Below are 25,477 nucleotides of genomic sequence, written 5' to 3'. Positions count from 1 at the left end.
AGATTTTCAATGTTGGGGGGAAACTCAGAAATACAGAAAAAGAACAACTAAACATCAGCTATAATCCCACCATCATTCATGTTTTGGTATATGCCTATCCTTTGAGTTTAAAAAAAAAACGATGTAAACATTCTATACAAAATTACACACGGTTTCATGATAGACTTTTCTTATTATAGTATGAGTATTTTCTCATATCTCTACCTGTTCTTCCAAAACTTAACTTTAAATGACTACAGATTTCCCTTGTATGGTGATGTCACAGTCACTAGGATAGAACCACAAAGGCAGGTCACTTTTTGCAAAGAACAGTGCCTCTTGATAGAAAACGGTGCTCGATAACCACTTCCCAAATGAACACATGAACTTCGTCAACCAACTCCCTGTTGCTGAAAATCAAGCTTATTTAGGACTTCACTGTTACATTCTTACACAAAAGTCTTGTGGACAGCTCTAATGCCTACTTTTGACTCAACTCCCAGAAGTAAGTGATTGGGTCAAATGGTACAGATTTGAAAACAGAATTAGGATGACCATACAGTCTGTCATCAAACAACATCACTTCTGGGAGGACAAGGGGATGGAATCCGGGACTGCAACCACATTCCCACCGGCAGAGTGTCATCTGAGTATCGGTTTCCCCAGGCCGAACACTGTGACTCTACAGCGCATATCCTACCTCATACTGAGTATCTATTCAGGCATTTTTGGTATAAAATAATAAAGAAAAAAAAATCTTCGCTTGGCTCCTCCCCCTGGCTTCAGGTTCCTGTCTCGGGGTCTAGCTTCCTTTCTCGGCATCCACCAACACACTCTGCTCGAGGCTGGATCCCTCAGGCCCTGTGGTGTCCGCTGCCACCACTCAACTCTGTCCTGCGCGCGAGGAGGAACAGTCCCAGGTCATCTCTAAATGAGCGTGACCGTGTTCTGATAGGACTTTACTTACGGACGCAGAAATCTGGCTTTCTTCTCATTTTCAGGTGTTACAAAATACTATTCCAACTCTTGACTTTTTCTCCCCCACCACTTAGAAACGTAGAAGCTATTCTTAGTCTGTGGGCAGTACACACACAGGAGGTTGGTCAGCACTTGTCATCTCCTGACTTGGAGAATGTCTGTTGGACAACTAAAACCAACCAACTCTGGGGATCATCCTCACGGAAATGTGGAAAAAAATCACCAATTTTTCCTTTTTCCTCAATTGCCTCATTTTCTGCTTACTGTGAAAATAGAGTCGCATCATAGAGCTTCAACGATATGTTCCTCAGAAAAACAAATAAAAATTAGAGAACTTAATGGTGTAAATAATTTTCCTCACCGTCCCAATCAGCACATCTCTCAAGGGAGTGTGGGCTGGGAGACTGGGATCTACTTTTCTCTTGGTGGGACCATTTCCACAGGCTTCTCACAGCACACATAGCTCACTTTGTGGTGTTTGAGCTTATAGTCTGAGTTTGTACTTTTTCGGTACCACATTGTTTCTAAACACAAGTTAGCACCTTCGTCTGATACTCAATTAACTGAAGAGCAAACTATTCTGATGCTGAAGGATAGGCTGACCTAGATTTCTAAGCGACCGATGTGGGTTTTCAGTGGGTCCCGAATGATGTACACTACGGGAAAACACAGGGATTTTTCCAGTGGTGATTTTAATAATTTAAAATTATTTAAAATACTTTAATTATATAAAAATTTTCCACTATACACTAAGTTTAGAGGTTATTTAGATGTAAGGGACAAATCTATTAATTTTTATTTCTTAAAAAACAAGTATCAAAATATGAACTCAATATACAATGTTCCTAAGAAGAAAAAAGGGAGGACAGAGACACGCAGACTCAGCAAGTCTTGTCGCAAGCAGCAGGTATTCAAATGGCTTCTAGACAGTCGTTCACACTGACAAAAGGTGATGTTTCTGAGTCCATGCAGTAATAAAACACTGACACCATGTTTCTAGAAAGGAGCACTAAACTCCCATTATGAACTGAAATGGAAGATGGGAGTAAATACTATCTTCATGTCACGGAAGAGGAAACTGAGGCCCAGAGAAACGTAAAGCAGCTCACCTAAGGGTATGGTGACTCGAGCTGGTGGGGGTACAAATATTAAAACTTGGTGCTTCAAGCATTTTTCAAGCTCCCCACAATCACAAAAGATAGCAGTGACTAGAATATCAAAGAATATTCTCTCCTGTGAGATAATCACAGAGAATACTTAGGGCAGAGCGGGATGGTACAGGGCAGAAACAGCTAGAGGGCTTCAACAGCATGAACGACACAGCAAGTAAAAACAGGAAAAAAAAAAGAACTAATCCCAGATTCGCTAACCCTCGAAGACAGATACAGATCTTTAATTTAAAAGAGAGAGTTTATTCATGGAGAAAACAGTTACAGAACACCCTTGGGGCTTTTTTAGTCCAACAATTAAAACTGCATTAAAAAGCCAACAGGAAGAGTTTAGACCTAAAGGAAATCTGGAGAAACTACCGCTCTTCTTCCTGTGGCTTTATATATATTTTATCTTTCAGGTAAGAGAGAGCTGTCATTAATTTCTTTCCTAGGAGATCTAGTTCCATTGTCTTAAATGTGTATAGGATTTTTCTGTGAAGGCCAGAGAAGACGCAAGGAAAGATCACTGGATGGCTAGAAGAATGAGGATGAGACTAATGACCGGTTCCTGGAACCATGATTTTACCACAAATCATTAGATGGGGTAGTAGGAAGGGTGTCAGGTTTCCCATTAATAAAATTTGAGGTATTTAAGGCCCCAATAACATGGCAACTCACTTCTGCCTCCCTCAGAGGTAACGGCAGAGGCTGGGAAGGCTGTTCTGGCTGCTTCTTGGACTTCTCACATACAATAGTGCCAACATCTAACCAGACTGGACCATGTCCAACACATCTCTGAGCAAGGTGGCTAACTGCTTTACTCTTCAGGATGGGTTCCAAGGCAACACTGTGATCCATGATGAGTTTTTCCCTGTCTCTGTTTTTGGCTTGTCTTGATGCTAAAGTCTATGGCAATACAAGAAAGCATGGTCATCTACTGTGAGACCTGCCTGAGGAAAAGAATGGGCTCCCCAAGTCTCAGCTGTCAGGGTTTAACTTCACTCGTTTTACTTGGCAATTCTCGTCATCCAGGTGGCAGAAACCTTCAGTGGTGATGTCTCTCTTCTTCTCCTCCATGGGTTCCACAGGGAAGTCCTGGTCTGTGGCCAGTACCTGTCGGACAGTCATGTTCACACGAGCGGTCTTCAAGTAGCTGGTGCACACCTGCCAGTCTTCCTCGGAGCAGGGTTCCACCACGGAGTCTCTGGGGAGGACGGTGGGCAGAGGCATCTCTAGGCAGCATGGCAGGCTCTCCCCCTGAGGACTTGGAAGGACCCTTGGGACTGCATGGTTCAACAGGCGGCTGAAACCTGACATTACCATGATGTCACCGCTGTGCATGAACATGGCTGTGGGGGCCTCATCTCTTTTGAGGCCACCCAGAAGAAAGATGGCAGACTGTCCGAAGCTATAAAAAAATAAGTAAAAGGACACACAACAGTAAATTTCTGTTACTAACCAAGGCTGGGAAAGTTACTGCCAACTGCATTCTTTTCGTATTTCAGCTCAACACCTACTGCTCTCACAACCTTATTTTTAATCTGTGTTAAGAGCCTTCTCTTCCGGCTTGCGTCTATAAGTGACCAACCCATGACCTGCTGCTTAAACTTAGCAGAGCCCACAGAACTGCTACAACATAAAATTTGAAGCACTTAAATAAGCAGATTAAAAATTTAGTTTTAATATTACCCATATTAGTTTTAGCGATGCATCTTTAAGATTTAAGCCTTCCAATAAATTGAGTCCTTTTCTATATTTATCATGCCTGTTCACATTTTTTTTTAAAGATTTTATTTATTCGAGAGTGAGCGAGAAAGAGAGCACATGGGCAGGGAGAGGGAGAAACTAACTCCTCACAGAGCGGGGAGCCCAATGTGGGGCTCCAGCCCAGAACCCTGGGATCCTGAGCTGAAGGCAGACACTTAACTGACTAAGCTCCCGGTCTGTGCACTTTAAAGATAAGGCAATTAATAAAGGACACTGTTCAGGCACTTTCTTTGTAGGATACAGTTGCAGCACTTTGCCCAATTTAAGGTTATGTCTAGGGAGACAAGAGAGTGAACTAGTCAGGCCTCCATGCTTTATTCTTCCTTATTCTGAAAAGGTGGCTTGTTTTGCCTTATGGCATTCCACAGACACTGATGATACCTTTCAATACAAAAGGTAGACTCCATGCATCTTAAACACAAACATTAACTGTAATTTGGTTACTACTCTTAAGGACAAGGTCAACTTTACTTATGACAACACTGTTAAGACACCCAGAAGTAAAAGACTGTAGAGTCCAACCATTTCTTAAAGTCCTATGTTTTTACTTATTTAGTTAGTTTAGAAATGCTTTCGAATAAGGAATGAAGTGGTAGAACGTAATCCCAAATCCCTAGAACCAGCTTACCTGAAAGACAGCAGGGGTTTGGAATGATCTAGTTCAGATCTGTCTACATGGATTCCCAGTGTGGAGTCCAATCTGTAGTAATTCAGGATACCTGCCTCGGCTCGGAAACCCTGAAATCCACAGGCTGCGGCTACTTGCTCTGAGAGGAAAGCCAGGTCAGAAGGGAAAGGTGTATAATGATCGGCTGAGTATTTCTTTGATAAAAGTAGGGAAAATAAGAAAAATAAACAATGATCTCAGGAAAATAGGAAACTGTGGCATAAGATTAATTACCACTTTCAAATGATCTAACTTACATGTAATCCTAACATGGCATGATTTATCCATCTGTTTTTGAGGCATCCAGTAATCTAATGAGATGTTCAAAACAGCGAGCACCTAGGACATGGCAGGTACCATGCCACACAGTGCTAAATCAGACAAGTCCCCCCCTGCATGGAGTCTACACGTGAAGCAATTACTACGTCTCTCTCTGGTATACTCTAATTCCAAATAGGATCATTTTCATAGGACAAAATGTGACTCAAAACTGTCACTGCCAAGAGGCACATGATGACTAAATGTGATGTGTATCCTGGAACAGAAAAAGGACATCAATCAAAAACTAAGAAAACCGGGGCGCCTGGGTGGCTCAGTGGGTTAAGCCTCTGCCTTCAGCTCAGGTCATGATCTCGGGGTCCTGGGATCGAGCCCTGCATCGGGCTCCCTGCTCAGCGGGGATCCTGCTTTCCACTCCCTCTGCCTGCCTTCTGCCTACTTGTGATCTGTCTGCCAAATAAATAAAATCTTAAAAAAAAAAAAAACCACTAAGAAAACCAAACCACTAAGAAAAACCAAATGAGCGCTGAGAAAATATGAATGAAATATGGACTTCACCACTGTAATAATGCATTAACATTGGTCTACTACTTGAGACAAAGGTACCATAATAATGTAAGATGCTAACAGGGATAACTAGGTGTGGGATATATGGGAACTCTGTACTATCTTTTCAGTAAATCCAGAACTATCCTAAAATACAAAGCTTATTTAAAAAAAAAAAAAAAAAAAAAGGAAAGCAAGAAAGCAATTCAAATACAATAGCCACTTTGGTTTTGGGCCCCCAGCCCTCAACATGGCACGCTGCCAGTTTCACTGGTCAGTCTGATGGGATGACATGTTCAGAACATCTGAACTGAAACTACCTTACACATGGTCAAGGCAGAACCTTCATATGGAAGTAATTTCCAACATTAACCTTTCTGAACTATTTGTAGCATGTAAAGATCACAATACTCCTTTTCTCTTAAACAGAACAAAACAAATCAAAGGGCAGAACACTCACTCTCTCTACAAAACCCCGCAGCCCAGGAGAACAACAAGGTGGCAGTCTCCTCGGCAGACGAGGGCGAGGAGCCCGCAGCGGCCCCATGCCCCTCCTTTGTCTTGCTGCTGTTCTCATGTCTCCCTCTGCCCAACAACCTCAAAGCAGATTAGCAGATCCACTTCTGTCTCACCTCTCCACTAGCACCCTGACGCATCCCAGCTGTAGCAACAGAGGGACACCTCTGGAGAGAACGTATGCACCTTGGCCAGAAGTGACCTTTAACTTCACATTAAGGAAGACTTTTGTAAAAGGTCTTTAATGGATGGCCAAGCCTCTTCAGTTGGAATTCCTGTGTTTTATGTTTTCTTCTTTTTCCTTAAGTGCAAATAAGAAGAGTTCCCATTTAATTTCCCCAAACCAGAGAACTATAAGGTTTTTCTCTACCCTTTCAAGTTTCAATCCCTCACAAGATCAACTGGTCAGAGGGGCACCTGGGTAGCTCAGTGGGTTAAGCCTCTGCCTTTGGCTCAGGGCATGATCCCATGGTCCTTGGATCGAGCCCCATGTTGGGCTCTCTGCTCAGCAGGGAGCCTGCTTCCTCCTCTCTCTGCCTGCCTCTCTGCCTACTTGTGATCTGTCAGACAAATAAATAAAATCTTAAAAAAAAAAAAAAAGATCAACTGGTCAGAGCTACTGTTCTAGCACTAGGTTACCTCTGTGGGCTTTCACCCCTACCCCCAACTGTCTATGCACTAGTCTTCTTACTGCTCTTTCACTTTTTGCCATTGAGTCACTCAGGGTTTCTGATAATTTTTCACTGCACATTTTTCTTATTAAGTGAGAGTAACTTTAAGTCCTTGGGGAATAACAGCATCAGCAATAAATATATCATAAAAAACAATAAGCTAACATTTATTGTGTTAATGCATTTAACTTCTCAGAACAAGCAGGCACGGCTGCAATCATGACGCAGGCATTACACCTTTGACACTCGCCACCCCCACCCCCCAACCCCATTATAAGGTATACACTACGGAAGGCCAGGTTCAAACCCGGGCTGGCTAACCCAGAGAGAATCACCTGGCTATTTCCCCAAACACAGATATCCAGTCTTCCACTGAATCTGCATCAGTGAAAGTAAGAATCACGTCATGAACATTTCCAAGCAACATTTATCATTATCTTGAGCAGTTAATGTAATTGTTAATAGGCTGATTTGACTGAAACTATGGAGCTTTTAGAAAGTTACTAGTTAGCAGGAAGATGGTGTATACCAATCTCTTTATTCAGTTTATTCTCAGAATGAGTCCTTCTATTTGGTGGCGAACATCTAATGGAGACAAGAGGCACTAGACTGCCCGTGATAAAGGAGGTACTTTTGGAAACATGGAGGTCGGGAATGAAGAAACTGTACCTCAAGAAAACACCAGACTTTGTTAACTGAAGGACATTCTTTCCTATCTGTGTGTTGCTCAGACCTTATACAGCAGGCAAAGGTGCCTTTTGTGAGTTGATGGAGAACACCAGAAGCATATGGAGCTCCTTCTACTCCAAACAGATATTAAACAATAATGGAAATAAAGGTTTTAATTGAGAATTGCTCTTGAAAGCAGTAAGGAAAAATCTGTACCCTTGAAATTACTTAAGATAAAGCACCAATGACTTCTGATGAAATAATACAACGTAAGGGCATATGAATTTTCTCTTGGGGGAAATTATTCATTCTTCTTGGGACACTGTTATCAAGAGGATTTTAAGAGATAAATGAAAGAGATCCTTCCACCAATGGATAATCTGACAGTGTACAGGCTTGCCCAGGAACATATCCAACTACTGAGCCCAAGGAGTTTAAAAATGAAGACAATGGAATTTGCAAGGAACTCTGCATACCTTACTGTCCCAGTTGTAATGGTAGCCTAGGGTCACCCAGCGCAACTTCTCTAGTAAGCTTCGGGGTCTCCGTTTATTCACTTCTTTGTTCCTGTGAAGATTGGGGACAAAAGAGGATTTATTCACCTCAAATGGCAGCCAACAGCCCTTTGCATGCATGGAATTTGGTATTCCTTGGTATAAGCTGTTAGCAAAGACCTTGATAGGGGAAGTGAGAACAGACAAAGGAGTTGACCAAAATATATAACACTAAAAAACATGTTAGCATTTCTTTCTTCTTTTTTAAAGATTTATTGTTTTGAGAGAGAGAGACTGCATGTATGCTGGGGAGCGGGGGCAGCGACGGCAAGTGGGAGGGGTAGAAGGAAAGAATCCCAAGCAGACTCCCTGCTCAGCAGGGAGCTGGGCCAGGGCTCAATCTCAGGACCCTGAGATCATGACCCAAGTCAAGATCAAGAATTGGGCACTCAACCGACTGAGCCACCCAGATGCCCCCATGTTAGTACTTCTTAGTCCTTGGTTCTAAATCCTCTGCTGAATGGGATCAATTTTATTATTATTTTTTAAAGATTTTATTTATTTATTTGTGAGAGAGAGAGAGAGAGACAGAGACAGACAGACAGAGCACAGTCAGGGGGAGGGGCAGAGGGAGAGGGAGAAGCAGTCTCGCCACCAAGCAGGGAGCCCCATGTGGGGCTTGATCCCAGGACTCCATGGTCATGACCTGAGCCAAAGGCAGATGCTTAACCAATTAAGCCACCCAGGCGCCCCCATGTTAGCATTTCTAATTTTTAGTCCTTGGTTCTAAAACCTCTGCTGAATGGGATCAATTTTAAATGGCAAGTTTCCAGCATCTCAGTAATGATAAGGTAAGAACAACACAGAAATATCTTTACCTGTCCATTGGAAATGGGACGAAGGGCACTACGGGTGATTGAAAATTTGGCTAACAGAACATGTTCAATTTGGTTTGCTGAAAGTGAGGTATGATTAATTATAGCTATCACTATGTTTATAACGATGATGGCTTCCCAGAATTATAGGTTGGGAGGAAAAGTTTGGCAAAATATACATTGTATACAATCAAAAATAACTGGTTTAACATGACTTCTTCAACCCTGTCTAACAAAGCTTAGATAACTGAGGCTTAGCTAACAATTAAGGACCACTGTAATTGATTTGGTTTCTGACATCCCCTTGTTCAAACACAGGAGGCTTCTGTAAAACAGAGAGGTGCCCTTTTTGCAATTATATCCTGTCTGATCAAATCTATGGGATTAACTACTCTTCTTCTAGAGGAAGAAGCTTCTTTGATTTACCTCTAAATATCTAAAAATACAAGAATGCCAGGCCTAATAATTTTAGGGTTTGTTTCTCCTATGGAATTTACATCAGTAATCAAACAATTTTTTTTTGGTTCAAGAACCACTGCTGTTTAAAAAAGAAAAGATTAGACTGCTTTAAGGAGTTCACATTTTGACAACAGATGACAGGTAAGCATAAGAAAAAAAATCAAAGGAAATTTCAAGGCAGTATAAAACTTGTACTAAACTGTATAACATGAGACTTTGAGGGCCACTGGAATTAAGAAAAAGTTAGCTGTCTAATCAGTTAAGTCCTCATGGCAGAGTTGGGAGTTGAACGTGGCACTGAAGAATGGCCATCATTTAAACAGAGTGGAGCAGTGCGCAATACTGGCATACCACATAGGCAGAAGCAAAGGGTTTATTAGAGGCTCAAACTGCAAGTGGCACTCGCCCTGATGTTTGAAAGAGTTTACAAAATAGATGCTATCTGTCCTCACAAAGTTTACAGTCTAAGGACATTGTGACACAGATATACATCAAGGCCAGTAGCTAAAAAGGAACAGAAAAAATAACGATTGACTGAGGAGAGCGGTGTAGAAAAAAGGTAGAGCCTCTGAAAGGCCTGTTTACAAGGTTGGTTGTGGCAGGCATCTGGAACTTGGACACTGGGGAGGTTCACACCATTCCCAGAACTGCTGCTCACTCTGCCTAAATTTTGTGCAAAACAGTATGGTTTATGTTAAATAGCTGCTTTCCTTCTGGGAGACTGGAATTTGGTCTGTGTCACATAGAGACTATGGGACCAGCCCCTAGTAAGAACCTGGGGACTAAGTTTCCCTGGTGGACAACAATTCATGCATGTTGTCACAACTTACTATTGGGGGAATTAAGCACACCTTGTGTGACTTCACTGGGAGAAAACCCTGGAAGCTTGAGCCTGGTTTTCCCAGGACTTTCCTCAATGTGTCTCTTCCCTTCACCTTTTTGGTTTGTATTCTTTGAATTAGAGTAAGTCTTATCTACAAGGACAGATATGTGCTGACCCCTCCCAGCGTATCATCAAAACTGGGTGTGGTCTTGGGGACCCCTGGCACAAGAGAAGACAGATTATGATTAGCAGTTCAGGGGAAACAATATATATGCATGGCCAGTGACTGCAACCAGCTGATGTGAACAGTTACCATGTAGAACCACCATTCATTATTTTATTTTCTATGTGTAAAAACTAAAAACTGGGGGGTGGTGGGAAAGGAATGCATAATTCCTAACACAACATGGATTCTACCAATGTTTCTTCAGCTAAAGATACAAATAAAAAACTCCCTAATGATCCCCTCTGGAGAAAATAATCTATTTTAGTAGCCTTGAGATAGAAAAATAAAAATGACCTCTCATCTCTGGACTCCTGAGAATACTGTGGTTAACAGTGCGTACCCCACTTAGTTTCTGTCAAGTGGTTTCCAAATTTTAATGATCAGGGGAATCACCTAGAGGGCTTGTTAAAACCCAAACGGCTGGGCCCAGGCCTATAAATTCTAATTCAGCAGGTCTAGGATGGAGACAAAGAATCTGTATTTCTAATAAGTTCTCAAGAGATAGGGATGCTGCTGAACGAGGGAACACACTTTGAGAAACACTATGCTAGCCAAAATTAAAGAACAAGACACCTTCCACCTTTCTAGATCAATAAAGGATCATTTTATTCTTGATGAAAAACTCATGCTATTATATCAAAATTAGATTGATCCAAACTAATAAAGGTAAAAGAATGTAGCTCTAAAAATAATTCAGGGGGGCACTTGAGTAGCTCAGTCAGTTAAGGATCTGTTCTTAATTTTGGTTCAGGTCATGATCTCCGGGTTGTGAGATCAAGCCTTGCGTTGGGCTTCACACTGAGCATGGAGCCTGCTTTAGATTCTCTCCTTCCCTCTCCCTCTGTCCCTCACCTCTACCACCTGCCCTAAAATAAATAAATAAAAATAATTCAGAAGGCGATGGCATTTTAGACATTCAATATAGTATCACCAAGCTGCTTTTCCATCAAGAGTCAGTCTAATGTTCCTTAGGACAGGGCATACACTATTACAATTAACACAGTTTTATGGTATTGTTAACAATAAAATCATCAAAATCATAGTAATAATCAAGCACGAATAGAAACATCCTATATTATACCTTTTAACATCTGTTTTTTCAGAAAACCAAAAGAACATCTCTTTTCCACCTTAACTGTACCACTATAAGGAAGGCTTTGGGCTTTGCCTTGTATTATTGAGGGGGGCTAGTGTAAGGGTGTAAAAGCATTAAGTCTAGGCCACCTAACAAAAAGGAAAAAAACTTAAAAGACTTGTGTAGTGAAAGAAGAGCTGTGATCATTGATTACACCATCTGAGGATGATTTTATACACACACACACGTTTTGTGTAATGTGTCAGACCCAGGTAGCTTTAAGATTCCACCTCTCATTTCATAGCCTCTGAGAACACAATTTCCTTTCTTTGTATGGAATTTCTGGTAGGAAAGTAACAATAATTATAAGATTGGCCTTCTGGATGTGACAGTAGGACAGGCTAACACTAGTCACTTCCTGTCTCAGCACTACTTAGGGACCATTCTGGTCCCTGTGGGCTTTGGGTAACCAAGATTCCAAAAAACTCAGTATTGAACACTGTGAATAGTTTAAGGCCAAAACCAAATTTAACCCATGCCCAGATGATTTTCAAGCAGGAAATACTGAGAGATGAATAAGGGGGTGGGGGGAGAAGTGGGCTGTTCTCTTTTTAAACCTGACTTGTCCAAAAGGAGGCCAGGAAGGCTCAGTGCCAAAAGAGCTGCCCTATCTGCTCTAAGGAATGCAAGGGATATGTCGGTACCTAACTTTAAATCTTTATCCAATTATCCAGAAGAATGTTTTCAAGCAAGTATGACCCTGATTATGGGTTCTCACTGCAAACAGAAACATACTACGCTCCCTGCCCCTGCTGCAGCTCCAAGCACTGGTAGGAGGATGATGGATGGGTGAGCTGGCCACCTTCTGCCCTGGTGATTGTGCCTACACAGCAGTTTGCTCACTTTCTGTCATGGATAAGTGCTTTATGTAAGTGCTGGTATTTCTCTCAGCAATCGTGTCCTCTAGTGCTGCTTTCAACTGCACCCTAACTGTGTGGAAATGAACTGCCCTGCTTGTCCACTCTTTGTGCAGTGTTAGTTTGAGTGTCATAACTAAGCACTGGGAATTCCTTTCCTTCCTTGCTTCAAGGGACGTTAGTGAATCATTATGAAAGCAACAGTACCCACTCAGGGCAGAAAATGGCTAAGGTTGTTTATGATAAAAAGCCTTAAAAACCCCATTACAGATACTGGTTTTTTCAATCATTTTTAAAAGTTTTATTTCTTTACATAATCTCTATACCCAGTGTGAGGCTCAAACTCAACGACCCCAAGATCAAGAGTTGCCTACTGACTGAGCCAGCTGCACACCCAGCTTTACTATGGTCTTTACATGTAACTGACAGATCTCCCTCTCTCTGACTTCACTCCAAAGCTCAGTTCCATATTTCCAAAGGCATACCGGACATCTTTGCCTGGATACATCAATAGGCATTTCAAAAACATTAATCCCCAAACTACACTAAGAATTTTGTCTCTGCTCCTTCTTTTCCTCCAAAACTATTTCCATTAAAAATCTTAGTATATAATGTTACAATGAGCACGGAGAGGCAAATATTTTTTTGAGAGACTGATCTTTTTTTCCAGAAGTGAAACTGCTGCATCCTCTGGTAATCCTATTTTTAACTTTTAGAGGGACTTCCAGAGTTTTACATAAATAATTAGAGCAGCCAAGACAAAGAAATAACCTGAGTGTCCATTGATGGGATGAATGGATAAAGAAAACATGATACACAACACATAAATGAATACTATAGAGCCATAAAAAAGGAAATCCTATCATTTGTGATAACATGAACCTTCAGGGCATTGTGCTAAGTGAAATGTTAGTGAGGAAAGACAAACACTGTATGATCTTACTTACATGTGGTATCTAAAAAATCTAAAACTTGCAGAAACAGAAAAGACTAAAAGCTGCCAAAAGTGAGGGTGGGCGGGTGTGGATAAGTGAGTTCTGAGGCTCTAATGTACAGCATGGTGACTACAGTTAACAAAACAAAACTCTATTGTGTATTTGCTAAAAGAGTGAATCTTAAAAGTTCTCATCACAAGAAAAAATTTTGTAACTATGCGAGGTGACTTAACTTACCTAGATAATTATTTTGCAATATTTACATACCAAACCGTTATACACTTTGAACTAATATAATACTGTATGCCAATTATGTCAATAAAACTGGGAAAAAAACTCTCCACCAAAAACTTCAGTTTTACCCTGTAAATGCTACGGAGAAATCTGCGGATAATCCTTAACTTCTTGTCTTCCACTTCTCATAATCTCTTGGTCACCAAGCCTTGTTGACAATGTCTCTTCCAATAATAAGCTAAATTCTTAATTGTGCTTTTTGCAACAACTGTATTTTCCGTCCATATTCCTCACTTTCAAGAATTGCCGTTCTAAGGACGCCTGGGCGGCTTGGTTGGTTAAGTGTCAGCCTTCAGCTCAGGTCATGATTCCTGGAATCAGCAGGGAGCCTGCTTCTCTCTCCCTCTGCCGCTCCCCTGGTTTGTGCTCTCTTTCCCTCTCTCTCTCAAATACATAAAATCTTTAAAAATGTTACCTTTCTAAAGTGAAAAATCTGATTAATCCTGATGAATCCCCATAGGGATTCATAGGACAAAGTCCACACTTTGCCAAACCCCCCTAACAATCCGGTTCTTACCTTTCCCATCTTACCTCCCTTCCTTTTCCCACAGGGGGCACTCCCCTCCCCAATCTTCATGGCTGTGTCTCTGGCCATACAATTCTCTCTACTGAAATGCTTTCCTCTCCTACTCTATTCTCCGTACAGCAGATTTTTCTGACTTGCTTTTGCACACACAGTTTAACCTCACTTCTTTAGGGAAATCTGTCCTAGTTTCAGTCTGTCCCTCCACTGTGCCACCACAGCACCTTGCGACTTCTATTCACCTACAAATTCTGTATGTAAGTACCCGAATTCTTCCTTTAATTGTCCCTTCCTCAAAGGCAGGAGTTAATTTTAATCTTCATATCTGTTTTAGCATCAAGTATTTCCTAAAACACAAATGTACATTATTCAATAATGAAAATAAGATGGAAAGGTATTATATAATCTTTAATTGATCCTTCTCAAATTCAGCATGTTTTCATCAGCCTAATGGAGATGGTTATCAATTTAGTTAAAGTAATATTTAAAAAGTAGTTTCTAATATATACAAAGAACTGTGGTGGCACTGAGGTTGCAAAGACTTCAAGATCTGGGGCAGAGGAGGGGCATGGCAGGCAGTGGGAGGGAGAAGGACCCCATGACTGGATTCACTATAACAAGTGCTTATAACAGTCTCATAAACAAAGTCTTAAAGGAGTAGAAAAGGGGAAGAGATTAATTCTGCTTCCACACTGAGGACATTAATGCAAAAAACTTCCACATATACAAAAATGGATGCAAAACATTTCATAAGCTAACTTATGGAATAGATAAAGCAAAGTTGCTTTAATTGAAATTAATATTTCCCCTCGTCTTATTCTTTAAGAAGTTATTTTTGAATAGATGATATATTCACAAAATTCAAAAGGTACAAGACAGGATCCACTAATTAATTCCACAAATATTTGGTAATTATCGTGCACTGAAGAGTAAAAACAGAGGGCAAGGAGATGAAGAGTGAGGGAAAACAGGGGACTATTTTAAATTTAATGATAAGGGAATCATCTCTCATAAGATGATAAGACCCAAAGACTTAAAGGAAGCAAGTCACGGATTATCTAAGGGAAGAGTTTTCCAGGTAGAAGGAACAGCCTGTACAACGAATCTCAGCTTGTCTGATGTGTTGAAGGGAAAGCACGGAGGTTACTACGGCTAGAGCAGAATAAATGAAAGGAAAGGTGGGAGATGAAACTGGAGGTGGCTGGGGGACGGACCACCAAGGTCTTTGTAGGCCATGGTAAAGACTTTTGATTTTATTCTAAGTGTGATGGATTGCATTAATGAATTTTCACTGGCCTTTGTCCCTGGCTCTTGGGAGAGAGGTTTTAAATCCTTGAATTTCTTGGAGGAATAGGAGTATCTTTGTTATTCACAGTGGGCCCTATACCACAGCTAAGTTTATGCTAAGGAGATGACTCAGGATATGAGTCTGTCAGGCTAGGAAGCCCAACCATGTGATTAGAGGGATGGAGTCTTTCAGTCAAGTGATTAGCTAAACCTCAGGGGCTGGGTTGGGGGCTAAAAACAGAGTAAAATCATGTGACTAATAATTCAATCAAACATGCTTAAGTAGTGAAACCCGCCCAAAAAAACTGACTACTAGGTTTGGGAGAGCTTCCTGGGAAAGTGACACATCCTGATTCCATGGAAAGAGGACATGGAAGCTCTGCAGTCAGGACCCTCCCAAACATCGCCCTACATTTTCTTCATTGGGATGGTCCTGATTTGTATCTTTTATAATAAAACTATAAATGTAAGTATGATTATATACTTGAATCTCTTTCTTAAATTCTGTGAGTTGTCCTAGTGAGTTATGAACCTGAGAGGGTCATGGGAACTCCCCTGAATTTGAAACCAGTTGGTCAGAAGTGTGGATAGCTTGGGATCTCCCAAACTTGTGCCTGGTGTCCTAAGTGAGACTGGCGTGGTTGGAGACCCTGGAGACCATGCCCTCATCTTGTGATGTCCTTGTCGACTCTGGATGATTACATCAGAAACTGCAGTACTGAAGATGAGAAACTCTAAGAGAAGTGCAGGGACTTCTATACTCCATCAGAAGACAGACTGAAGAGGGGAGCCTGAGTGGTTTGGTCAGTTAATCGTCTGACTTCAGCTCATTGGGGCCCAATGACAGAGCCCTACATCAGGCTCCCTGCCAAGTGGGGAGTCTGCTTGTCCCTCCGCCTGCTGCCTCCTCCACCCAGCTCATGTATGTGCACATGCTTTCTCTTTCAAATAAATAAAATCTTAAAAAGAAGAAAGACTGAAGAGGCATGAGAACAGACGCGGGGAGACAGGCTAGGAGGCTACTGCAGTAAATGATGGTGCCTCAGACTCAGGTGGCCATGACGAGATGCTGAAAATTGATTTTACTATGGTGGTAGCCTTCCTATATTTGCTAGAGTTGGGATTTAAGATTTTTGAATGGCTGTACTGTGGCTGCATTCTACTGCTGGGGTACGTCACTCTTGATTTATCTGGTCTCTTGCTAACAAACACTTAGCATGTTTCTCATCCCCTCACCCATTACGAACAACGCTGCAGTGGAGATGCTTATACCTAACTACTGTGATCTTGTGAAGGCTCTAGCTACACTATTCACTCACAGAACTAAGGTGCCCTAATTTTGTGAATAGACTTATTTTCCCCTCTAAGTTCAAATATTTCTTCTTCATTTCCTACTTAAAAGTTTTTTCTTCCTTGACCACAGAACACTAAAAAGTTAAAATGGAAAGGATCCTTAGAGGTCCTCTGGTTCAGCAGTCCTCAAAGTGGATATTATAGTCAATAATCAGAATCTCTAGGGAATCTTCTTCAATGACAGGTCCTCTCCCTTTCTGAGCTGCTCTGGAAAAGTGGGGAGAGCTGGCATGTACTGTCCAGGTGACTCCAAACATGATCCAACCACCTGAAATGGCTTATCCAGTCCAATCCCTTTGTTCCCAAGATGAGGAAATCAAAACACGTATCACATAGTGACAGAAGAACTAGGGTCCTAATCAATTTTCAATGCCACCAACAATGTCTGAGCCTATCACTTTCTTCCAACCCTTGACAACAGAAGGTAGGACCACCACATTTTTTATTTTTACTAATTGGCAAGACAAAAAAAACAAAACCCCAAAAAAGACCCTCACCACTGTTTACGATGATTTATTAATGAGGTTCATCTGAATTATCATAGAAGGTGATAACTGGGATTTCTGCAGTCCTTTGTCAGAAGGAATAAAATCAATTACTTGAAAACACAGACTGGTTTAACATCAAACACTAGCTCCCTGACAAATTTCATTCAACCATGATCTTCCTATACTTCACTTTCATTTCTAAAGAAGACCTCACCAAGAGCTTACAGAGGGTGTTTCCCACTGCTCCTGCCTTTCCCATAACCTGCAGACCAAGAAGGCTTCAAAAGAAAACCAAAGAATTTTAGTTTTCCTTTCCTCTTGCAACTGAAAGAAATCTTCTATTCCCCCTGTTGGAATCAGTATGACAGTTTCTGAAAACCGAACCATCAGAGATCCTAAGTCCAAACAGAACACACAAAGCCAGAGCAGTGGTTTTAATGGGCTGCTCTGAAGATTACTCGCATATCGTCCTGTTTAATCCTCACACTGTTAAATGAGGGAAGGACTACTATGAGGCACAGAAAGGTTAAGAAACTTGCTCAAATTTACATACCTAGTAAGTGGCAGACCTGGGATGAGAACCCAGGTGGTTGGAGAAAGAGAATAATAGACCCAATTAAAAAATAATTTTTCCTTCTTTGATACCTTCTTCTGCTTAGAGGAATTATGTCTCTCTCTGGCTCCCACAGCATTTTTCTAAACACCTATTCTGACACTTTCTAAGCTCTGTTATAATTATTCCTGTTGACACTGAGTTCCTGCCATAGACTATACCCTCCTGAATACAAGGAAAGTGTCCTGAGAATCTCTGTATCTCCAGTGCTTAGCATCATGCCTGTATACAATTAACCCTCAATAAATTTCTGTGGAATGATGGGGCACCTGACTTCAAAACAATTATATATTTGTGAATGAATAAAGGTTGATTCAACATTAAGGTACAAACATCAGTTCTCATGAGGAACAACTGACCATAAAATTGCTAGTAGTGGTGACTTCATCTAGGAGGGTAGAAATAAAGAGCTTTTGGCATTAATTTCTTCCAGGGTACAAGTCTTCAAAGGAACTCACAGTTTACTTTTTAAAAAGATTATATTTTTTTAAGTAATCTCCACATGCAATGTGGGGCTCGAATTCACAACCCTGAGATCTGACTTTCGTGGTTATCACATGAGCCAGCCACGTGCCCCTGGAACTCACTTTAAGTAGAAAAAGGGCTGAAGCTGGACCAGTTGATGATTAATGAGGATGAACTCGAGATCTGAGCTATGATAAGGAAATATTTAAAATGGATCTCAATTTAATGTAACTGTCAAAGCATCTGTCCAAATGTTCCCAGGGGAAAGAATGTAACTGTGCTGTTTCTGCATGGAAACAAGGAAAAAAAACCAGTTCAGTTACTTTCACTGCATTGTTCCAGAGCAGGTCCTCTAAAGATGTGCAGAGCGCTGAGCTGAGTATGAACACTTACCTCAGAAACTCTTTGCTCTGTTCCCACAGGTCCTGAGTCTCTTCCTGGGTCATGTGCTTGTCCAGGTTACACACATTTGGTTTCTGGGAATATAACTTAAGGCACTGCTTCACCCAGTGCCACTGGTAACCTGGGAGGAAGGGGTTTGGGATAAAAATAAATCCTATACAAAAGGACAGGTGGGGAAAAGGAGAGGAGAAAATTCTCCATCAGTTATTGACATAACTTGTTTTCGATGACATCCTTATACACACTACTGTATTATTTATTCCCTATCCCCCTTTGCTCATGCTTTGTGGCTTCCACATTCATAAGCAAATGTTCTCATTCCTATTCTCCGATTTTAGAGGAAGGGAAGAAATAAAGAAATTCTCAAGAGAAACAAATATTCCACAACTATCCGCTGTGCTACCCCAAGGCAAACTTAGAACTGGTCACGCCACAAGTCACCACTCAAATCTGTACCAGGTATTTATCATTTTTTAAAAAGATTTTATTTATTTATTGGACAGAGAGAGAGATCACAAGTAGGCAGAGAGGCAGGCAGAGAGAGCGGGGGAAGCAGGCTCCCTGCCGAGCAGAGAGCCCGATGTGGGGCTCGATCCCAGGACCTTGAGATCATGACCTGAGCCAAAGGCAGAGGCTTTAAACCCACTGAGCCACCCAGGCACCCCGGTATTTATCATTTATAAAGGTGGTAGCTGCTTCCTGCAATTATTACCTTTGTGAGAGCTCAGTGCCCCCCCACCCCCACCCCCGCACCGGCCTTTTCTGTCTTCTAGTATCTGGCTAACAATTCTTACATTAAACTCCCTTAGTTAAAATAACTGGTGTGATTTCTGCCTGTGATTGAAATCTGATGGACAGAACAGGGAAGAAAGACGCTGTGCATCCACTCAGTACGGCACAATGCAAATACCTACAGCACGTGCACGGAAAAGGCCTTTGTGACCTTGTGTCGAAGAGGAATAACAATATTTAACTGGAATCCTATGCAGGCTAAGGGTCCATTCTTTAAACACTCAATGAACATATGCTCTGTACTTTCTTAAGAATTAGAGATGAAAAACTGTCCTCAGTGAAGCCCCTGGAGACAGGACAGCAGAGACCGCCGTTATGCAGATAATGCCTTGCAGAAACCTGGCTATAAAAGGAAACAAAGGCTGAAGAGCAGTCATAGAAGAATAAAGAATTTAAGGGGAGAATTTATGGTTTTTAGGGTTTGGAAAGGCCTAAGCATGCTTACAGATAATGCGGAAGAACCAGCAGAGATTGGAACTGGTTGAAAACGGAAGAGAGGAAAGGAGCAGAGCAAGGTCTTAAAAGCTGGAAGGGGTGAAAGAAGGTGGAATCAAGAAGGTGAAGGGACTGGCTTTGAACAGAAGGTGTTCCTCTTCCTCTAAAATTGGAGGACAGGAGAGAGAACATGCTTCTGAGTGTGGAGGCTACTTTTGCACTTCATGCACCAGCAAAATTCTCCAAATAACTTTAGAGTATGACAGGACTGTCAATATTTTGAGAGAGAGGAAAAATAAAAGATATGAAAACCCCCAACTTACCCACCTATCAGCATTACTTCACAAAATAAAGATTATAACATTCCCTAAAATATCAGATTAAAGGAAGACTACTGCTTACCTAGTGACAGGAAAATGAATACCTTTTAGACAGTCCACTCTAGACAACTGTTGCTTTCTTTTACTGAATTAAAATTTGCCTCCTTTTAATTTTCATGCATTGATCTTAGGTTTGGATACACACAGCAACCCCGAAATTAGTTTCTCATTCTTCAAAAATACCTCTAGCTTTATCTCATTTATCAATCATTTACTATGTGCCAGGCATGGGCTTAAGTACTTCACAGTGTACTCGCATTTAATCTTCACAATAACCTTACAAAGTGAGCACCTTTTTATACACATTTTATCTATCAGGAAACCAAGGCCAAGAAAGATTAAGAAACTTGCCCAAGGTCATATAGTGGATGGTAGAACCACGACTTGAACCCAGGTAGCCTTGTGTCAGAACCGAGGCCTTAACTACTAGTTCGTACTGCTCTCATCGCTTTGTGGTATGACAACCTTTCAAATGTTGGATGCTGTCAGGTTCCCTCTCAGCTTTACTCTTCTTTCACACCCATGACTTCCTGCTCATTCTTAAAAGGACATGTTGTGGTTACTCAGGTTCATTCACAACAAGCAGAATCTAGAAGTTCGCACAATCCCTCTGATCAAGTCTGAATCAGAGATGGTCATTTCCCACGTTCTGGACATTGCACTTCTATTAAATGCAGCTTCAAATGTCAGGGAAGACAGAATGAAGTCTCTGAGGGTACCTCTAATGAGGAACCAACTCACAAAATGTGACTTAAGTGTGAAATCCCAGAAAACCTCAAAATCAATACAACTATTTGGACAATAGATAAACCAAAATAGGGTTGATAGCTTTGTAGTCTTAACAATTTGTTAAGAGAAGAGGGCATTGCAAGAGAGAAACAAGGCCTTGAAAACAGGAGGTAGGCCTGAAACGTCAAGGGCAGCCTTCAAGAACAAAAGGGACATATAAGACTACTGGTGATGCACGCTCCTCATTCATCCAAATTCATGGCGAGCCACACTTTCATACATAAAAGCCATCATTTGACTCTTCTTTCATGAAGAATTTAAGTGCATGAGGCCTTTTAGCGAAGTACTGATACTGTTACGCCATCCTATACTGTTAACAAATACATCATATTATGTATAGTGGTCATAATTATTAAGATGTGACAAAGACCAGGCCCATGGCATAATGAAAACTGGTATTTTTTAGGGATTTTCTTGCTTTTAATCTGTATTTGAAATCACAAATACAGTGTTAACTTTATGTCCTCTCCATGGAAAAGGATGACGGATAAAAGCTTATTTGATCACATAAGGCATTTCTGTATTTTCTATTTAATTAATTTATTTGAGATCGTGAGAGCATGAGGTGGGGGGGAGGTAAGAGGGAGAAGCAAGCTCCCTGCTGTGCAGGGAGCCTGATGCAGGTCTGGATCTCAGGACCCTGGGATCATGACCTGAGCCAAAGGAAGCCGCTTAACTGACTAAACCACCCAGGCGCCCTGTATTTTCTAAATAGTTCATAATAATTAATCTACAATGGCCCCATGATCCTAAAAGAAAAAAAAGATCAGGGGCGCTTGGCTGGCTCAGTCAGGAGTATGTGACTCTTGATCTGGGGTGTGAGATTGAGCCCCACATTGGGGGCAAAGTTTACTCAAAAAAAGATTAAAAGCATTACCCATTTTTCATTATGTTAGTTTCTAGATATGTAATGTGAGCTACCCAATATTACTGAAGAGCAAAATGCTAAATTATTTAGTTTATTAGGGCTTTTGATCTCATTAATTCATTAATGTTCTTTTCAAAAGCTCAGCCTTAATAATAGCAACAATTTTTAGGTTGTTTTCTTTTTTTTGCCACACAAAAACACAGATTTTGTAATTAGAGCAACCATTATGAATTGTTCCGTCATTCAAAGCGGTTCTTCTGCCAGAGTAGCTGTTTGGAGTTGTGGCAGGGAGCCCAGAATCAATGTGAAAATTTTTGATTTGTACCTGGTGTGTCACTTTCTGCACTTAAGGTAGGTACTACTGACTCCTGTTCTAACCTTTGGGAATTCTAAATAAATGGACATCTTAGATGAGGCAGATTTAAAAGGAGTTTGGGAGAGAAATATTTTTGTGTTTAGTTTTCCTCTTTGTCTATTTACCTGCTTACAACTCCTCTCCTGAAATTAGACAAATAATTATCTGATTTTGTCTTCTGAGGTTAGCTGCACTCACCAGGATAGCCTTGGAGTCCATAGGCTTGCCACTTGCTGACTGGCTGAAGTCCTGCTCTATGTGCATCGTGGTCACTGACAGAAGACACACTCAGCTGAGATCTAACCACCTGGCAGGAAGGAAAGAGAAGTTGGAGGGCTAAAGCTCTTTTGCAGGTCAGATCTGAGAATCTCGAACTTCTAAAGACATGTCTGGTATGAGGAAAAATTAGGAGTCCTAAGTCTGGGCTCTTAAACTTAGTTCTACCACTTACTTGATGTAACACTTAGATAAGTCAATTAACTTTCTTTAACAGATTATTTATTTATTTATTTGATAGAGAGAGCACAAGCAGAGGCAGCAGCAAGCAGAGGAAGAGAGAGAAGCAGGCGCCCCGCTGAACAGAGAGCCCAACATGGGGCTTGATCCCAGACCCTGGAATCATGACCCGAGCAGAAGGCAGATGCTTAACCAACTGAGCCACCCAGGCGTCCCAAGTCATTTAACTTCTTAGAGTCTCAGTTTTGTCATCTATATACTAACAAATATTAGAAAGCAATATAAAATTAAGCAGTATGAGAAGCAGGCTGATTTTGGCCTTCAAAACCACCGTTTTGTATGACACCACACCTTTGTGGATTTCTTCTAAGGCTCTAAATTGTGAGAGATGTACCGAAATATCCTCAGTGAAAATTCTGTTCACCTCAATTCGGTCCAACAATAACGCTTCTGAGGCACTTGTATACAGTTGCTGTTTTAACAGATTGTGAGGAGCATCAGGCAGGGGAGGTTAAGAGAATGAAGAGAGTGCTCCAACCAGACAGAATAACTGTTTCAGTAAAACTGGAAACCCTGTTTGCTGAAAGAATGTTTATTCTTTTAGATGAAACTTCAAACTGAAACTCAGAACTTTTGCCTTTGTTAATTACTGAGAAATTAAGTTTTTCAGGGGCTCATGAAGTTTTCTTTGCATGCATATAAGAGCATCTTACGGATGGCTCATTAAATTGGTTAAGGGATCCAATATTCAGTCACTAAAGTAAGGACATTCAGAAAACAAAACCTTTTATTCCTCCATTAGTAACAAACTTAAGAGTCTGGCTTGCTTTAGAATACATCAGATGTTTTCTTCCAAAAAGATATGATCTCTTATCCTATCAACTTCACCAAGTGTAGAGATTTCCAGAAAATTCCAGAAAAAAATGCCAACTAGTGGCTGGTCTATTATTACCAGTCTCTGTAATAAACTGGTTATCTGGAATGTTCTGAGAGACCTCACCAGCCAATTGTTCCAGGTACTGATAAGATGTTTTTATTTCAAACATTTTATAATGATCTTTCAAATCCCAGACCATACTTAATAATGCACTGTAATTCAGCAACATATCTGAATTCAGCAACCTCATATCTGAAGTTAAATTTGTGCACCTATTCTCCATGCCAAGTTGAAACAAACCTCTGAGTCTTTAAAAAAAGCCCTCCTTCCACCCTTGCCTGTTAGCTATCACTTTCTTCATTGCTCATTAGTTGCTCTCATAGCAACTTTCTTCTCCGGTTTGCTACTTTCAATCTGTTTTCAATCTGAGTTGAGGAACGAAACACCCCAAGGTTTTGTTTTGTTTTAAGATTTAATCCTTACTTATTTGAGAAAGAGAGGGAGAGCACAGTGAAGAGTGAGAGGAAGAAGCAGACTCCCTGCCGAGTAGATAGCCTGAAGGCTGGGGGCTCATGACCTGAGCCAAAGGCAGATGCTTAAACCAACTGAGCCACCCAGGTGCCCCTAAATATCCAAGTTTTTATGTACTAAATGGATAATGTATTTATTGAGTGCTTACTGTTTAAGATACTGTGGTAGACACAATCATCTCCTCAGAGGCTTACATTCTGAAAGTATTTTTGAGAGAGAGAGAGAGAGAGCACGCGCAAGCGAACAGGCAAGCACAGCAGGGTGGGCAGAGGAGGAGGGACTCTTAGGCAGGCTCCATATGCTCAGTGTGGAGCCTGACAGGGCACTCGATCTCACTACCTTGAGATCCTAACCTGAGCTGAAATTGAGTCAGAAACTTAACCAAATGAGCAACCCAGGCACTCCCATTCTAAAAGTATTTAAGTACCACAGCAAAATACAGGCAAAAGGAGCTGAATGAGGATCTGACCCATGTATATTATTCTTAGAGAACTGACTTTCTGTATGCTATTTTGACAACTCTAAGACCATTCCTGTAAACAAACGAAGTTCTTAAGGAGCTGAGTTCTAGACAAATATGGTGCTACTATAGCATTCTGATTTTATTGAGAGCTATACTAAGCTTAGAAAGAATCCTGCATGCAGCCATCTGTGGACAACACTAAGGCCAAATTAAAGGATCAGGGATCCTCAGTGCTACAGCGACTGTAAAGAAATTACGCATTATAGTACATTTGTGATTTTCCCTGTACCCCATGTCCTCCTTTATGTTGCTTTTCTTATTCCACGGGGGAAGGTAGAAACAATGGATAGTGTTTGGATTCGTTTGTCCTTTACTTTCAAACGTGGAGAGATCATCTCAATCGTTCAACGCCCTCTTGCTAAAGGGCCCAGAGACGACAGGGAGCAGTTTTGTGGACAACGGTTTAACAACATCGATCCCTCTCAGTTCTGGGACTACTCGGGTAATTGTTTTTTTTTCAAGCTGCAGAGCGCTATCCTAACACCTATGAATACAATTTATGCGTTTTTACACAAATCGAAGTAGAGATGCAAATGGACAGTTAATGTTAGGAATACAACAGTTCCCAGGCATTGAGGCCGCAGCCAGGAATGGCCGCGTGGAGGAACCGGCAGCACAGCTCTTCACCGCCAAAGTGTGACGCTTCGTGGACACTTAAACTCCGCGCCCAGGGAGAGCGGGAATTACTCAATAACAGTCTGGCAGCGAAAAGAGATGAGGAGGACCCTGAAGCCCCTCCAAGAAGCGAGGCGAGGCGACCGGGGACCCGGGCCGCTCCTCTGTCCGTACCTTGCGGGCACCAGGCTCCGTGCCGCGGGGTGCCGAGAAGTCAATGACCGCTCCGAGGTCTGCGGTCCCAGGGCGACTCTGCCGGTAGAAGCGGAAAAGCTTCCGAAAGGCGTCCTCCCCTGGCTCTGCCGCCAGCGTCGCTACAGAGCCCACGGCTGCCGCCATCTTCCCCATGTCGTTGTCTGGCCTCTTCTGACCCGGAAGCCGATCCGCAAGATTCTTCCGGGGTC

The 25,477-nt window shown here is 41.5% G+C and overlaps 1 protein-coding gene across 2 annotated transcripts; it reads right to left on the bottom strand.

The window, feature by feature from the left end:
* Positions 1–1,637: 1,637 nt before the first annotated feature.
* Positions 1,638–25,431, bottom strand: ALKBH1 (alkB homolog 1, histone H2A dioxygenase). 2 transcript variants are annotated; one of them, XM_080807638.1, is made up of 6 exons: positions 25,248–25,431; positions 22,270–22,378; positions 18,444–18,606; positions 7,700–7,790; positions 4,504–4,697; positions 1,638–3,516 (listed from the first exon to the last, which is right to left on the bottom strand). In XM_080807638.1, exons 1-6 carry the CDS (start codon positions 25,419–25,421, stop codon positions 3,087–3,089), a joined length of 1,161 nt encoding a protein of 386 aa, XP_080663764.1. In that variant the 5' UTR covers positions 25,422–25,431; the 3' UTR covers positions 1,638–3,086. The 2 variants fall into 2 exon arrangements, with proteins under 2 accessions (XP_080663764.1, XP_080663765.1); XM_080807639.1 differs by having other exon boundaries at positions 18,444–18,573.
* Between the last annotated feature and the right edge of the window lie 46 nt (positions 25,432–25,477).

The sequence above is a fragment of the Martes martes genome, assembly GCF_963455335.1.
Source record: "Martes martes genome assembly, chromosome: 7".
In the NCBI taxonomy this organism is placed as follows: domain Eukaryota; kingdom Metazoa; phylum Chordata; class Mammalia; order Carnivora; family Mustelidae; genus Martes; species Martes martes.
This window is presented reverse-complemented; position numbering and strand designations above follow the sequence as displayed.